Source organism: Cydia fagiglandana, chromosome 3 (genome assembly GCF_963556715.1).
Source record: "Cydia fagiglandana chromosome 3, ilCydFagi1.1, whole genome shotgun sequence".
NCBI lineage: Eukaryota > Metazoa > Arthropoda > Insecta > Lepidoptera > Tortricidae > Cydia > Cydia fagiglandana.
The window spans coordinates 1624812-1640802 of NC_085934.1; the positions used below are offsets into that span (position 1 = coordinate 1624812).

At 39.6% G+C, this 15991-nt stretch overlaps 1 protein-coding gene across 1 annotated transcript; it reads left to right on the forward strand.

Moving 5' to 3' along the window:
• The first annotated feature begins 3898 nt into the window (after window positions 1–3898).
• On the forward strand, window positions 3899–15878 carry LOC134679810 (lysosomal Pro-X carboxypeptidase). Its single transcript, XM_063538710.1, has 8 exons — window positions 3899–4143; window positions 5675–5763; window positions 7196–7353; window positions 10902–11103; window positions 12176–12416; window positions 12989–13102; window positions 15070–15286; window positions 15676–15878. Exons 1-8 carry the CDS (start codon window positions 3946–3948, stop codon window positions 15852–15854), a joined length of 1398 nt encoding a protein of 465 aa, XP_063394780.1. The 5' UTR covers window positions 3899–3945; the 3' UTR covers window positions 15855–15878.
• The last annotated feature ends 113 nt before the right edge of the window (window positions 15879–15991 follow it).

Genomic DNA, 15991 nt, shown 5'->3' on the forward strand with positions numbered 1-15991 from the left:
GCATCAAATCCCTTAGGAGCAAATAGGTGCAGGGGGGAGCAGCAGTACTGACGAATTCTCTACGTGACGCTGTATCGTTTTCTTTAGCATTAGAAAAAGACTAACCTATGCGATCCTGACGTGTCTTTTAATTGAAAAACGCTTTTTATAAATCGCGTTTTAGATTTTAAAATGCGTTTTTCAAAAAAGACACGTCAAGATTGTTTACCTATCTTTTTTCTAATGCTAAAAATACGAACTATAGATGTCGAACTACGAAAATAACTCGTGATTTGGTCAGTGGCGGTACTTCCATACAAGCCCAAAAGCCGGGCTTGCCTTAGTTGCCTTACCGAAATTACGTAGTGATAAGATCAATAATCAATATAGATTATTTTTAAACCGCGCGCCAAATGAACCCGTATTATTAAATTCAAGCCACAGCGCGCGGACCGCGGCGCCAGCGTGTTGCAAAATTTTGCCGTGGCGCCTCCTCCGCGCGAAAGAAATCAGGCGTAGGATGAATATCTGCTGAGAATTTAGCTATCCTGCTCGCACTCGTCGGATTGCGGTTGCAAGCCGACGAGTGCGAGCTTGCTTTTTCGTCCCGCTCTAGGCGGTCTAAGCCTACAAACGCCATAGAACGATGTAATTATTTGTTGGTATGTATAGCAATTTTATAAGGCGATTTAAGCCGAGCTTTTGGTGCGAAGTTAGCTGCATAAGTTCACACGGGCACGCGTTTACTTCAAGTGTATTATTATTTAGTCGAGTCGAAAGTAACGAAAGGTCAATTTATTTAAGTGAATTTGAATTAAGTAGTGAATGTGGATTTGTTCGTTTGTTGTGACGTTTATAAGTGTTAACAATGGATGAAGTTGTTCCTTGTGACGGTATGAGATGCGTCCACGTATTACTCAACGAAAGCAAGGTAAAAATCAAAACCAACACCCGACTTGTCTATTCTCAGATAAGTCAGTCGCATTATAAGAGAAAATTTTGTACGGCCGTTTACAAAACACAAGGATTGTTGGTTTACTCCAATTAAGGCGTAATTAGAGTGACAGAGAAAGAAGCATGCAATTTGCAAATTTCAGTGTAAGCGGTAGGCCCTCTGATCATCATCATCATCATCATCATCATCATATCAGCCAGAGGACGTCCACTGCTGGACATAGGCCTCCCCCAATGAGTGCCACAATGACCGGTCTTGCGCCACCCGCATCCAGCGGACTCCCGCGACCTTCACCAGGTCATCAGTCCACCTTGTGGGCCCTCTGATATGTTTGTAAAATTCTATCTAGTAGTTATGGTAGTACCTAGTATGCCCTGTGCTGTGCGCTATGATAGCTCGCCGCGATACGCTAACAAATTCATTTGAGTCCAAAGAGTGAGATTGGACATTTATTACGAAAACATATCTTTCGGCTTGCCTTACTCCGAAACCCTAGGCACGCCACTGGATTTGGTATCAAAACTGATGTATGATGTAGCACTCTTTCCTTAATTATATTTCTCTATGCTTAGATGAAAGACGTTGCGTCAGGCGTCATGTCATATTCATATTGAAATCAGTTCCTAGAGAGAAGAGAAAAGAAAAGAGAGAAGAGAAGAAAAGAGCGTAGTAGTCCCACCTCAAATTCCGGAAACGCACTTATAGTGTTGCGGGCGTCCATGGGCGACGGTAATCGCTTACCATCAGGCGATTCGTCTGCTCGTTTGCCTCGGGTCATTCCCACGGAATGGCCATAAATATTATATTTAATAATTATTGAACAGATAGAGAAAAAACATAAACGACAACATGTGTATAATTTTATTACCTTTTAAAATCGTTAAATAAATATACATTGTTTCTAGTGCACACGTGCGATAAAATAGTTAGTTATTATCACTTAGGTATGTGTTGTACCTAACTATTAGGTAAATTACATTGTAAATTATAATATAGCTTACCTACTTATTACGTCATGGTACTAGCAAGTACCTATGGTATATGCGGGTTTAATTTATAATATATAAAATAAAACAACTTTTCATTCGCTCTAGTTATAATTATATATATATATATATATATATATAACAAAATATTGTTAGGAATTTGTCATGATAATAAATCAAATTTTATACTGTTTTATCTTATTTAATTTTAATTTAATTAAATGTTAATGTCAATTACGTAGCTAGTGGTAATTTGCTAATGCTGATTACAGAAATGACCAAACTATGCAGGGGGATAGATATTAAGATGCAGAGGGGCAATTTCGACTACGGGATAATTGCAACTAATCGAAAGTCTTCCATGTTTTACATTATTAACTAGCGAGTCACACACAACACATATTTTTCGCTATTGATATATATATATGGCACTCTAGTTAATAACGTAAAACACGGAAGATATTTCGATTACTTGAAATTACCACGCGGTCGAAATTGCCCCCTGCACCTTAATTTATTTTGAAAAAAACAGGAGAGTCTTTTCAAAAGGGCTTATTTCTCTAAGAACACCATACGAAAATAAGTCTTATTGAACTGAAAAAACACCTCAACTGGGTTAATTTACAATATGACCCTTTGACACTTAGCAGGAGCCCAATTCAGATTAATAACTAGTTACGGTTTTGATCGGATTTTGATAATACCTTGAAGACCACTCACGCCGATTGGTGCATGACTGCATGCAAAATGATGTGTGTATCGCTAAGACAATCGTCAAGATCGTATCAAAACCACTTCAAAATCATAATAAATTGCTAAATTCGAATCGCCCTGTTGAATTTCTTATTTTAAGCATAACACAAAAATAATATGAACTGCCGTACTGCTCAATCGCGTCTCGTTGCGTTTGATACAAGATTGAACTGTATTAACACACCATAAGGTTGACTTTACAACGGCACAGTTCACCAAGAAACACGTAAACATCGGGTAGTTTTCTAATCACCAAATTAATAGTTGTGACACTTGTGACAGAAAGGGATGGCTAGATGTAAATAGCAGTGGAAGAAAGAAGACGCAACGAGATGCGCAAAAGCAATGGAGTACAATCGCGAACATCCTGCTGCGAAGGGGTCAAGTGAGCCGCGATAAGCGATGAGCCGATGACAGACAGTCGTGCGCAGAATTGGTAAGGTAAAGTAAATAAAAAGGACTAAGAAAAAAAAAGGATAAGGAGGAAGGAGGAAAGGAAGGAGGAGGAGGAGGAGGAGGAAGGGAAGGAAGAAGGAAGGAGGATTTAAATTCATAAGAGCTGGTGCGAAATTATTACTGAATAAAGACTGTCCAGCTTTGGCGAATCAACTGATACTAAATACTTCAAATCTTCATTTTCATTCCTTGTAGCCAGACGCCAGACCGACTTTCCACGTTTTGAAACTCTTGATTCTCGCAATGTGAGCATGGAAAATCTTTAGGGACTCCACACATTGAAGCTTTTTACACAAGCACAAATACCAACAATTACTATCAAGGCACTGTTATTGTATTTAGAGTCATCAGAATAGGCTCTCAAGCTCATGATTAGGCACAAGCTTGGCTTTGATAAAAAAAAATAGAAAAAGAACATATCAATGTTATAAACGATTACGGCAGTAAATAGGTAGGGTATCGTCTTGGGTCGTTCCATTCGTTTTTCGTCAAGTTCTTAAATTAGTCCTATTCTACTTTCGTCACTCATTCCACATTGAAAGCCACCGACTATTGTAACGAATGTAGAATGAGTGACGAAAGCAGAATAGGACTAATTTAAGAACTTGACGAAAAACGAATGGGACGACCCAAGGCGATACCATAGATGTTCATGAGCATGAAAAAAACTACAAGAATGCGGCATAAATTTATTCTATGAAATATTATGTCACTCACCAAACACTTGCGCGACCCACTGTACAAAAACATAACCCGACCACAGATACCGTCCCAATCACAATAGTTCCAACCGCCGCACACTAAAGACGTGCCATCATGTGGCGAATAACAATAACCTTCCTCCTGACCCTAAATATAGTCAAATCTGAATACAAATATACCACGAACTGGTTCAAAGTGCCGTTAGACCATTTCGGGTTCCAGAGGAGTGAGGAGTTTCAGATTAAGTATCTGGTGAATGAAGAGCATTGGGATAAGGAGGGGGGGCCGATTTTCTTTTACACTGGGAATGAGGTGAGCTTTTTCTTGTTGTTATGGTTCCGTACCCAAGGGACCCTATTACTAAGACTCCGCTCTCTGTCGGTCTGTCTGTCACCAGGCTGTATCTCATGAACCAGACTGTATCGTGATTGAAATGTTTACAGATGATATATTTCTGTTAAAATAAAGTGCTACCTACCTAGCATTTTCACTGACGACTTATAACTTAGAATTAAAAACCGGAAAAGTGCGAGTCGGAGTCGCCCATCGAGGGTTCCGTACTTTTTAGTATTTGTAGTTATAGCGGCAACAGAAATATATCACCTGTGAAAATTTCAACTGTCACGACACACAACATCATGGTTCATAAGATACAGTTACAGCCTAGTGACAGACAGAGGGACAGTGGAGTCTTAGTAATAGGGTCCCGTTTTTACCCTTTGGGTACAAAACCCTAAAAATTAACTAATGAATTAGTTTTTGATTTTAAATCTAATGGTTCTTCGGAGTAGGTATATACCTACTTTACCTAGTTATTATTACTTATTATAATTAAAATAATCATCTCCGTTTGTATACCAGTGTACCTAGACCTACTTTTATCTCAATTTTATCGTTTTAAATGAAAAGCAAATTATTTGTTTAGTAGAAGTATTTTACAAGTAGTTCTCTTTATAGTGTTGCCGTTTTAAAGTTTTCATTTAGATTTTTGGCTGTAAATAGTAAGTAAATATTACAGTATACAAATGATATAACGCTTTAAATTTGAGCATAGTTTAGTTTTAGTTTTAATTTTAATGTTTAGTTTAATTATTTTGTTAATACTTTTGTTTTTGCTAATAAATCATATTACTACAAAGTAAATGTTATTGGTTATTAGTAGGTCTGACATATTATTATATTCTTCAATAGACACTTACTGACTATTTACGTTCGATAAGTATTGATAAGGAAAGGAATCCAATGCCGTTCGAGAGGTAACTGGATATATATTATGTTTATATGTGTAAAATTCGTCCGCCCTGTAAACTTTATTGCAAATATACACCTAATATTAATTAGTGACTCGTCCCGGCTTCGCACGGGTTAACAAATACACTTAAACCTTCCTCAAGAATCACTCTATCGATAGCTGAAAACCGCATGAAAATCCGTTCAGTAGTTTTTGAGTTTGTCGCGAACATACAAACACGCAAACAGACAGTCGTGGCGGGGGAACTAGGTTTTGGCTAGGGCCCCTAGTTCATCTGACCTATAGATAGAAGTCAACTTTTGTAAATACATTTTGTGAGATTTTTTTTATGACCGCGATGTTTTATAATGTTGGTCGCAAATAAATGTTTTTTTTATTACATACTGCATCTTGTAAAGTTACACCAGGAAAAGTCTCCAGCAATTTTTGATAGCCCATGGAGTGCAAGTGTTATTTATACGTCGTAATTTCATAGAAATTTGACGTTTAAAATGACACTTGCACTGTGTGGGCTATCAAAATCGCTGCAGACTTTTCTCGGTCTGACTCTAGATGTGATGACCTGAGATAATGATTATTTAATTGGTCCAGGGTCAGATCGAGCTGTTCGCGAAGCACACGGGATTCATGTGGGACATCGCGGAGGAGTTCAAGGCCAAGATTGTTTTTGCTGAACACAGGTCAGTGGGATCTTCTGCTTAAATCAACTCTATTTGCTACACTATAGGTTCAGATTTCAATGGCAAAATTTGGAGTTTTCAGTTACCTATAGGGCTGGGCCTCAGGGGTCATCCATTAATTACATCACACGTTTAGGGAGGGAGGGGGTCAAGAAAATGTGACATATTGTGACATGGGGGAGGGGGGAGACACAAACTTTGTGATGTCACTTTAATTTCATCACTAACCGAAAATTTATTTAAATTATTTTATTCGCTGTACATTTAAATAACAAGTTTTTAAAACGATAATCGTTTTTATTCGTTTAATTTTCTTTCCTAAGCAGTTTTAGGTTATAATATTACTAATATTTATATCGTCAAAAATATTTTGATAAAATATTACTTACTTTTGGCGATTTCGTAGAAAAAAATGTGACGTCACACTAGGGGGGAGGGGTTTGCCAAATGCGACCAAGTGTGACAAGGAGGGGGGAGGGGTCAAAAAACCTAGAAATTCGTGTGACGTAATTAATGGATGACCCCTTAGGAGTTTTTAAACAAAACAAAAAACAAAAACAATGCAAAAGCGAGTCTGTTCCAATTGAATAGGATTTAAATTTCATCGAACTGAAGAGGTACTATAGGTAGGACCTTGGGCCTTAGGTGGTTAAGACGAAAGTGGAGTACCCGCGCGAAATCGCCTTTACATTATAACTTAGTCCTCATTTTCCTCTCTGGATATTAACATTTTTGAAAATATTTTGACACAATTTGTTGTATGCCAACCACAGCTATGCCCCTAATATGTTAGAGTTTTTTTTATTATTATTATTTATAAGTATAGTTAGAGGCATTTAAAAATTTGTACCTAGATGAAAACCGTTTTTCGCTCCTAATTTTTACAATAAGTAATCAAAAATAGAATAGAATAGAATAGAATATTTTTTATTGACAAAAGAAAACGATCTTACAGACACATAAATCGAAAAAAGTCAAACGTTGGGGCATAGCTATGGTTAATATACATCAAATTATGATTTTCCATATTGTCAATATTCAGAGAGGAAAATGGAGTACGTTTGTATGGAGAAGCGGCCGTCCCCTTTCTTCTTAAACCCTAATATTTTGCAAGGATGCACTTAATGCACTACAATTAGAATGACAACACTGTTGACTACGTCTTTGGATGTACCAAATTGGACTAGATAATAGCAGTGGGTGGGTGCTTGACTCAATGTATGAATGAAAAACATGTTACTCATGTGGACGGTTTCCACGCGACACTGCGCTAGCGTTGCGCCGTGACGGCTCTTTAGTACCTAAGATAGTTATCTAAGTTTATTTTTAAGTTAACCTTAGCTATAAGTTTTAATTGTTAAGATGTACTAAGAAAATATGGACCGTTTCGTCTGAAATAAATGCATTTTATTTTATTTTTTTATTATCACAGATACTATGGAGCGTCGATGCCATTCGGCAACAAATCTCTGGACAACGAGCACATCGGCTACCTGACGTCTGCCCAAGCTCTGGCCGACTATGCCGACCTTCTAGACTATCTTCAAGATTATCAGCTGGTGCCCAAATATCCTGTCATCGCTTTTGGAGGTAACATAACTATTTAACTAAACACAGAACTTATGACTTCTTTACGAAGAAAAACCGGGCAAGTGCGAGTCGGACTCGCGCACGAAGGGTTCCTTACCATAATGCAAAAAAAAAACGGTCACCCATCCAAGTACTGACCACTCCCGACGTTGCTTAACTTTGGTCAAAAATCACGTTTGTTGTATGGGAGCCCCATTTAAATCTTTATTTTATTCTGTTTTTAGTATTTGTTGTTATAGCGGCAACAGAAATACATCATCTGTGAAAATTTCAACTGTCTAGCTATCACGGTTCGTGAGATACAGCCTGGTGACAGACGGACGGACGGACGGACGGACGGACAGCGAAGTCTTAGTAATAGGGTCCCGTTTTACCCTTTGGGTACGGAACCCTAAAAATCGTTAGTTTATCATATTGTTCTCCTCCAACCAACTATCCAACATACTCTCATTATGTACCGCATTATATGTATTATGTACTTTTAACCCGCATTATAATTATGTACATATTACTTTTTCCGTAAACAGATGTTGGTTAATCATACATTATTCCCCTCATGGGCCACCAAATAAAATCTAATGTCCATACAGTGACCTATTTTCATTGATCTTAAATTGTGTGTACCTTTGCCCTCATTTGTAATTCCTTTGTCAGGAATAAACAATATCACTTAAGTATTGTGTTCCGCTGCTGGACAAAGGCATACCTCACTCATCACGGCTTTGTGCATTAAAAAAATTAAAAATACCTTTCTAAATACATACATAGGTATATGTCATTCCATCAGAGAAGCATGGAACGCAAATGAATAGGTACACATTAATCATAAGGACACTTCTCTGATGGATACCCACATATATTGTACATATGTACCATAACCACTTAAAAAAAACTGTTTTGCCCTATAATTGACACTTACTAGTACTCGTAGATAATGCCTAAAACGCAATTTGTATTCCTATTTTTACTGTCAATAAAATATGAAATAAATAATAATATAATGATTTACATATTTGCACCATTAATATTGCAGTTTTTCCCTGGTATGTGGTATTTACTTGCGATAATGACTCAATAAATGAACACTGTTGATAATAAAGCTGCTATTGCAATATACCTACTGCTACCTACTCGTGGGACATAATTATTTCGTTGACTATAATTTGCTAAGAATTATAATAGCGACTTAGCAACTAAGTAAATTAAAACATCTTGTATTACACTAAATCATGGCCAATTAAACTTGTTATTAAATTTTCAATTCCAATTGCCTCAATTGTCCGACCGATTTGTCATATTAATACCTACAAAATGTACAGAGTAGCCAAAAAAATAAGTGCATTCCCGTTGTCAGGGAGGTTTTGGAATTATACTGCGCAATTTTTACTAAGTAAGTATCAACCCCGAAACCGTGAAAAAAAAATTTGGCTGTTTCATACATTTTGGTTGGTCCATTTTCCATGGGAGGGTAAAGATTTTTCGCTTCACTTAATTTTTGCCCCCCCTGTATATGTAAAATGTAAATTTTCAGGATTGCGGAAATTTTCTAAAAAACCTGTCATATACATATCTGGGAAACATCCCGTACATTTTATGAAGTTTCACAGATTTGGGGAAATTTTTTGAAACTTTGATATGTTTTCTACAACTTGCATAGCCATGTAAACAGGATGATTACTGATAATGATATGAATTGACCGATTGAACTCGTATTTTAGTTTGTGCGATTTAATAACATTTTAGTTCAGGGCAGGCTAGTGAACCCTCACAATAGGGATCAGAGGTCAGCAATCTCCGGGTTTGACTGATAACCCACCCGTAACTGGATGCGTTGAAATAACATATTAGTCGCGAGTACTTAGGTGCTTGAGACCCAGTAATTGAGCCGGACCAAATTAACAGTCAAGAATAAAAATATGGGTGTAAACAATTTACTCAAAAATATGCCCCATAGCTCTTAATTCGCTGACATATTAAGAGCTATGGGACATATTTTAGAGATGATTTGTACACCCATATTTTTACACTTACTGTACGTAGTTTGTAGTGACAGTGTGAAAGTCTAATAAAGTCTAGATATCCCCGGGAATATAGACATGGACATAGGTGAACCTAGGATCCGGCTTCCCGAGCGAGCCGTGTAATAATGCCGGGGCAACGGACAACGCTAGGAAGATTGCAATGAGGTTACCAAAGCGAACCCCAAGCAACAGGAAAAACGCTATAGTTAAGGACAATAACTTTTTTTTTCACATCACTATAGGTACATATACAGTAGAGTCCGGTTAGTACGACTTCGCATATAACAACCAACCGCTTATTGTGACGTAAGTATAGGCACTTGTTTGGTTTTAGTACAAGCTACAATGAAAGTACAACCGTTTAGAACGACTCCGCTTATAACGACCGGCCGCTTTTAACGACGGAAATTGACACAAAATCCGTCCGTCAAGTCCGGTTACAACGACGAGCGACGTAGTTTTTACAAATAAATTGTTGGTAAGAAACTTACTCCGTCCCGCGCACTCAACTCCTCTCCCCCCTTTGCCTATACGCAGCAAGATGAAATAGTCATGCGACTTTTCGTAATCTTGCAAATAAATTAAAACCAATTCCCATGTAAGTTGGGTGACAATGCAATATTTCAGTACCTACGAGCTAATCTGATGATGGACTCAGGAGGTGGCCAGTGGCCATAGGAACTGTGTCACAACACGCATCCTAATTGAGTTTGAGATTGTGAGAATTGTCTCAATTGAGTATAAGTTGCTTGTTAAAAAAAAGTACACAGTCAGCGATAAGCTTGAGTGAAAATTGAAATATTTTTTGACTTTTTTGATTGTCGATGTACGATTGTCATCTTGATTAGATTCCCAAGAATGACGACTTTTTATTTTACGGGATTCGAGTAATTTGCGGGTGATGATTCTTACGCGTTGCCTACAAGAGTACCTTCTTCTAAACACACAAAAGTCTCTCCATCGAAACAAAGGGTTGTAATACTAAAATAATAATAATCAGCCTATATACGTCCCACTGCTGGGCACAGGCCTCCTCTCATGCGCGACAGGGCTTGGGCTATAGTCCCCACGCTAGCCCAATGCGGATTGGGGACTTCACATACACCTTTGAATTTCTTCGCAGATGTATGCAGGTTTCCTCACGATGTTTTCCTTCACCGAAAAGCTAGTGGTAAATATCAAATGATATTTCGTACATACGTTCCGAAAAACTCATTGGTACGAGCCAGGATTTGAACCCGCGACCTCCGGATCGAAAGTCGGAAGTCATATCCACTCGGCCACCACCGCTTCCACACCGCTTTTGTGTAATACTAACGTACATAAATAAATACTTTAATTGAAATGTTTTTTTTTTCTTTGATTATCGCATATGTATTAATAAATACAAAATGATGTAATAATTTTGTTAAAAAAATTTATTTAAATTGGCAGTCCGTTTAGTGCGACGTCCGGTTAGTACGACGTAATATCAGCGGTCCCTTGCGCGTCGTTATAACCGGACTCTACTGTATATATCTTTTCCAGGATCATACGGCGGCATGCTCGCAGCCTACTTCCGTATGAAGTACCCGCACATGGTCACCGGCGCCATCGCTGCCTCCGCACCTATCCACATGTTCCCTGGCATGGTGCCTTGCGAGGCCTTCCATCGCATTGTGACGTCATCCTTTAATATTGCTGGAGATACTTGTGTTCAGAATATTAAGACTTCTTGGGCTGCGTTAAGGTAAGACAGATTGACACGACGTGAGAACATGACCTATACACCTCTCTTAGCATACCACTTACCATAGGTTGTGACAGGCGTGGCTCACTCCGCGATTTCGTCGCTTTGCTACAGGTAGCTAAAAGTGCATCCATTCGGCCCCAATTTTGGGGTTTGCCATAAGCCGCGCGTGGCGCTGTCGCCACCTAGCGGCCATATCTGTGCTGATCGTAACAGACGCGTTTTGTTAGAGAGTGAGTCTTCTGTACCTAGTACTATTATTTATTCTGTGGTTGTGATTCTGAGATAGATCGTAATACATTTGCTCGTCCGACTTGTGTTAAAAAAATTAAGGCCTCTTGGGTCATTTTGTGGAGAGAAACATTCCATCGACGAGTATCTCATTTTAAACAACAGGAACCCTAACGATATCGTGTGTTATGCTCATAGTGACAAAACGCTATACATGATACCGTTGTATCATCTGTGTTTGTACATTAAGATTTTATTTGAACTGTATGTTATTGACGCTTACATTCAAAGTGAGACCGCACACATAAGTTCTGCTTCTAACAAATACACTAGTTAATTAACACAAAAGCTAAGTCAATACAAAATAACAGTGAATATTCTAAGGTGCTATCGCGGACACCGAAAACTAAAATTTCGTTATTTGCCTCTTTACTGTTCTTGCGTATTCGAGACAGACTATGAACTTTTTATTTTCGTCATTCGCAGTTATCGTAGACTCTGTAGTTCTGTGTAGTATAAACTTAATCTGTACCAATAGTGCCAGTTTAAGACAAGCAGGACAATCCCAGTATGCGTCAGGATAATTCCAGTAAGCGTCAAGCGCATCTGGTTCTCATAAAATTGAGGCGACGGGGTTTGATGATAGGTAGCGAGAAGATTTCAATGGTTGCATAATGCATTTCATTCATTACCTACTGGAAGTGCGTAATGCAGACGAACATTTTGGACTAAAATACCTATTAAGGATTTAGGGCCTATTAAAATCACATTTACTCGATTCGACAGTCTATAAGCTCTTGTTAGTTAGCCCCTAAAATACATTTCCCACTTAAATTTTCAGAAATTTCTCCACCACCGCCAATAGCTCCGAATGGCTCCAGAAGAACTGGAAGCTCTGCGACCCAGTCCGCAACGCGACTGAGGTCCAACAACTCATCGACTTCCTTCGCTCGATGTATGAAACGTTGGCTATGGTCAACTACCCGTTCGCATCGGATTTCCTACTTCCACTGCCGGCTGAGCCAGTCAGGGTTGTCTGCCAGTACCTGAATCAGACGTTGAAAGGACAGGCCTTGCTAGAGGTAAAGAACATTTGCTTTGAAATGCCCCATCATCTATCTCTTCCACTTCACTCTCTCTCCAGTTTGATGTAGAAACTCCTCTACAGGTCTACAGGACCGGCCTTGTTAGAGATGCCTACAAAGAGACATGCCACTCATGCTAGGTCATGCCTGGTACATTCAGCATCAAAGAGATAGTGATGGCTAAAGTAGTCCTTATTTCCAATGTATTACGATATATTTAGCTATTGTGGATGTCACTATATATTTGATACGTATTGGTCTGAATTATAATAAATAAAAGAACAATCCCAATCCCAAGCGCACAATATATCCACTGTAGTAGGTACCTACATTGCGATATGAGTGCGAAAAGTAGGAAATTCACAACGGGTGGCGATAAATTGAAACACGACCGAAGGGAGTGTTTTAAATCAACACGAGTTGCGAATTACCTTTTCGGACGTTTTACAGTACCTATTCTTTAAATTTTCGACATAGGCACGTATTGTGCTAGTTACCGTACTAGGGCTATAAGTAGCACCATATGTACTGTATAAATATAATTGACAATTCTTCATCACTCTTCTCAGGGAATCGGCAAGATGCTGCAAGTGTTCACCAACTACGACGGCAAGAGTAAATGTGTTGACTACAAAAAAGGAAGTGACTACGGTAATTTGGACGCTTCCGGTTGGGACTATCAGGTACATCATGAACTTTTGGAAGAAAAATTCAGAGACTAGAGTCAGGCCAGGATTACTCTGCAACGATTTTTATAGCAGAAACTTCATAATTTCGTAGAATTTTACGTTCAAAATAACACTTGCACATCTGTGCTATTAACAGAGGCGTAACTAGGGGGGGGTTGGAGGGGGCAAGTGCCCCGCTCGCCGTCCAAGGGGGGGGCGCCAAAATGGGCAAAAGACTACCTCTCATCCTGGTAATCTGGCCCACAGCTCAGAAAAGCAAAGAGAAAGCCGATCTTTTAGGTACTCTTTTTTGCCTAGAACTCGACCTTAAAAGACGACGGTAGCGCCCTACCGCCCACCATCCCGCAGTGCGAATACTCTATGCCAGAAACTTCTATCAAGCAGAGGGATATTCGGTAGGAGTTGCTATGCTTTCATTTTATAAGGCGAGCGGGCCGAGTGCTTCAGAGAGTTCAGAGCTGTGTTCCGTGTTAGCGCGTCTTTTCCCTCAGGGGTCTCCTGTCGGGAAGTTACCATCTTATGGACAGTCCAAGAGACTACCTATGCAAATGGATCGCTAGCCCTTTGTCCGGCAGGCGCATATATATGAGCCGTAGTAGACGGAACCTACTCCAATACCTGCTGCTGCATATCTGTGACATGTTGTCTATCGGACGACAGTAGGTACGGGGATTCCTATATAGGCTGGTTAAAAATAACTACATTCCCGTTGCCAGGGAGGTTTTGGGATTATACTGAGCAACTTTTACTACGGGACCAACCCCGAAATCTCAAAAAAAAAGTTTACCCTCCCATAGAAAATGGACCAACCAAAATGTATGAACCAGCCAAATTTTTTTTTCGCGACTGAGGGGTTGGTCCCATAGTAAAAGTTGCTCATTATAATCCCAGAACCTCCCTGGCAACGGGAATGCAGTTATTTTTTAGCCACCCTGTATACAGGATGTTCTCTACCGCTCGTAGGTAAGTACAATGAGCTGTTGTCTGAAGAATTGTTTGACATGCTGCCTAGTTGCCAACGGTGACAGCTTGCCATCACTGCACCGCTCGCCGTATTAGGATAGGCAGAGTGTTTATCCTCACACCCTAGAACCTAAATGGTCGCGTACTGTGCGGTTTAAGAGGAATTCCTTCCACAGTGGTCGGGAGGAAATTTGTCGAAAAAAGGGAGCTCATTCCACAATAAATTGATTAAGTTCCTTTTTCTCGAGAGGCTACAGTATGGAGATCTCCAAAAAAGTGCATAAGTTTTAAAATGGTCGGCAACGCGCTTGTAACTCTTTTGGAGTGTAGACGTCCATATGATGCGGTGACCACTTACCATCAGGTGGGTCGTAAACATGTTACCCACCGATGTCACAGAATAAATAATAGTACTAGGTACAGAAGACTCACTCTCTAACAAAACGCGTCTGTCACGATCAGCGCAGATATGGCCGCTAGGTGGCGACAGCGCCACGCGCGGCTTATGGCAAACCCCAAAATTGGGGTCGAACGGATGGACTTTTAACTGCCTGTAGCAAAGCGACGACATCGCGGAGTGAGCCACGCCGCCGTATTATTAAATGTGCGTGCCGATGTATTAAAAAAACACATATACACTGTATTGTCTAAATTAAAAGTAAATTTTAATTTAAAAAAAGTAACCCTTTTGTAGTTCATTTCGTTTGTGTGGGGGGGGGGGGGCGCAAATTTGGTACCTGCCCCTGGCGCCATATCCTCTAGCTACGCCACTGGCTATTAAAACCGCTGCAGAGTTATCTTGGTCTGACTCTAGCATTGATCATCATCGCCGTCCTATAAGTAGGTACGTCCCACTGCTGAACACACGCCTCATTGCTCAAGAGAATATTTGTCCAGAAAATGACACTAGCAGACTGCGGACGCTAGCAGAATTCGAAAATCATGTTAGAAATTTTCTCTATTTTTTCTTTATTTCAAAAATTATAACCTCTTCCCAGGCCTGCACAGAAATGGTGATGCCAATGTGCACCACCGGCGAGCACGACATGTTCGAGCCTGTTCCATGGAACTTCACGGCCTACTCCAAAGAGTGCTACGACAAGTTCAAGGTGTACCCTAAGGAGCAGCTCGCGAAGATCGAGTACGGCGGCGACAGGATTCAGGCCGCGTCCAATATCGTGTTCAGTAATGGGCTGATGGATCCTTGGGCTGGAGGTAAATACCTAAGAGATTTCAGGAAAGTTTCACAAAAAATAAATTTCATATGCTGGAAATGGAATATTTTGTTCCCCATACAGCTATGTGGCAAATTTACAAAATTTTCCATGGAAATTTAGCAATTCCATGCAGAGATATTCCGACGGCAAATATGTTTTAGCCCATAGAATTTCGCCAATACATACCTATATAATCTTACATTTGCAGGACATTATATGGAAATTATGGAACATACATAATCTTAAGTCTGCAGGACATTATATGGAGCATGCTTAAACTGTAGGGGACCTCAGCAGTCCGCTTTTGATTGGCACTCTCCACTCTCCACAGCCGCGTGAAAATCCGCATCCACTATGAAGAGAACCTAAATATTTTTTTTTTTCTAGGTGGCATCCTCAACAGCGTCAGTGACTCAGTGCAAGCGGTGATCATCTTCAACGGAGCTCACCATTTGGACCTCATGCCCGCCAACCCTCTGGACCCTGATACGGTGAAGATCACGCGCAACAGCCACAAGGATAATATCAAGAAATGGATCAGCGAGTTTAGGGACGCTGCGAAATAGACTGTTAATAAATAATTATTTTAATTTGGTGTTTTATTTTTAAAGTTCTTAGAATTAGACCAAGTTAGACTTTGTAGCGATCGATAAAAAGAAGTTTTTGAAAATCAGTATGTGACAACCACAGAAAAAGGATTAAA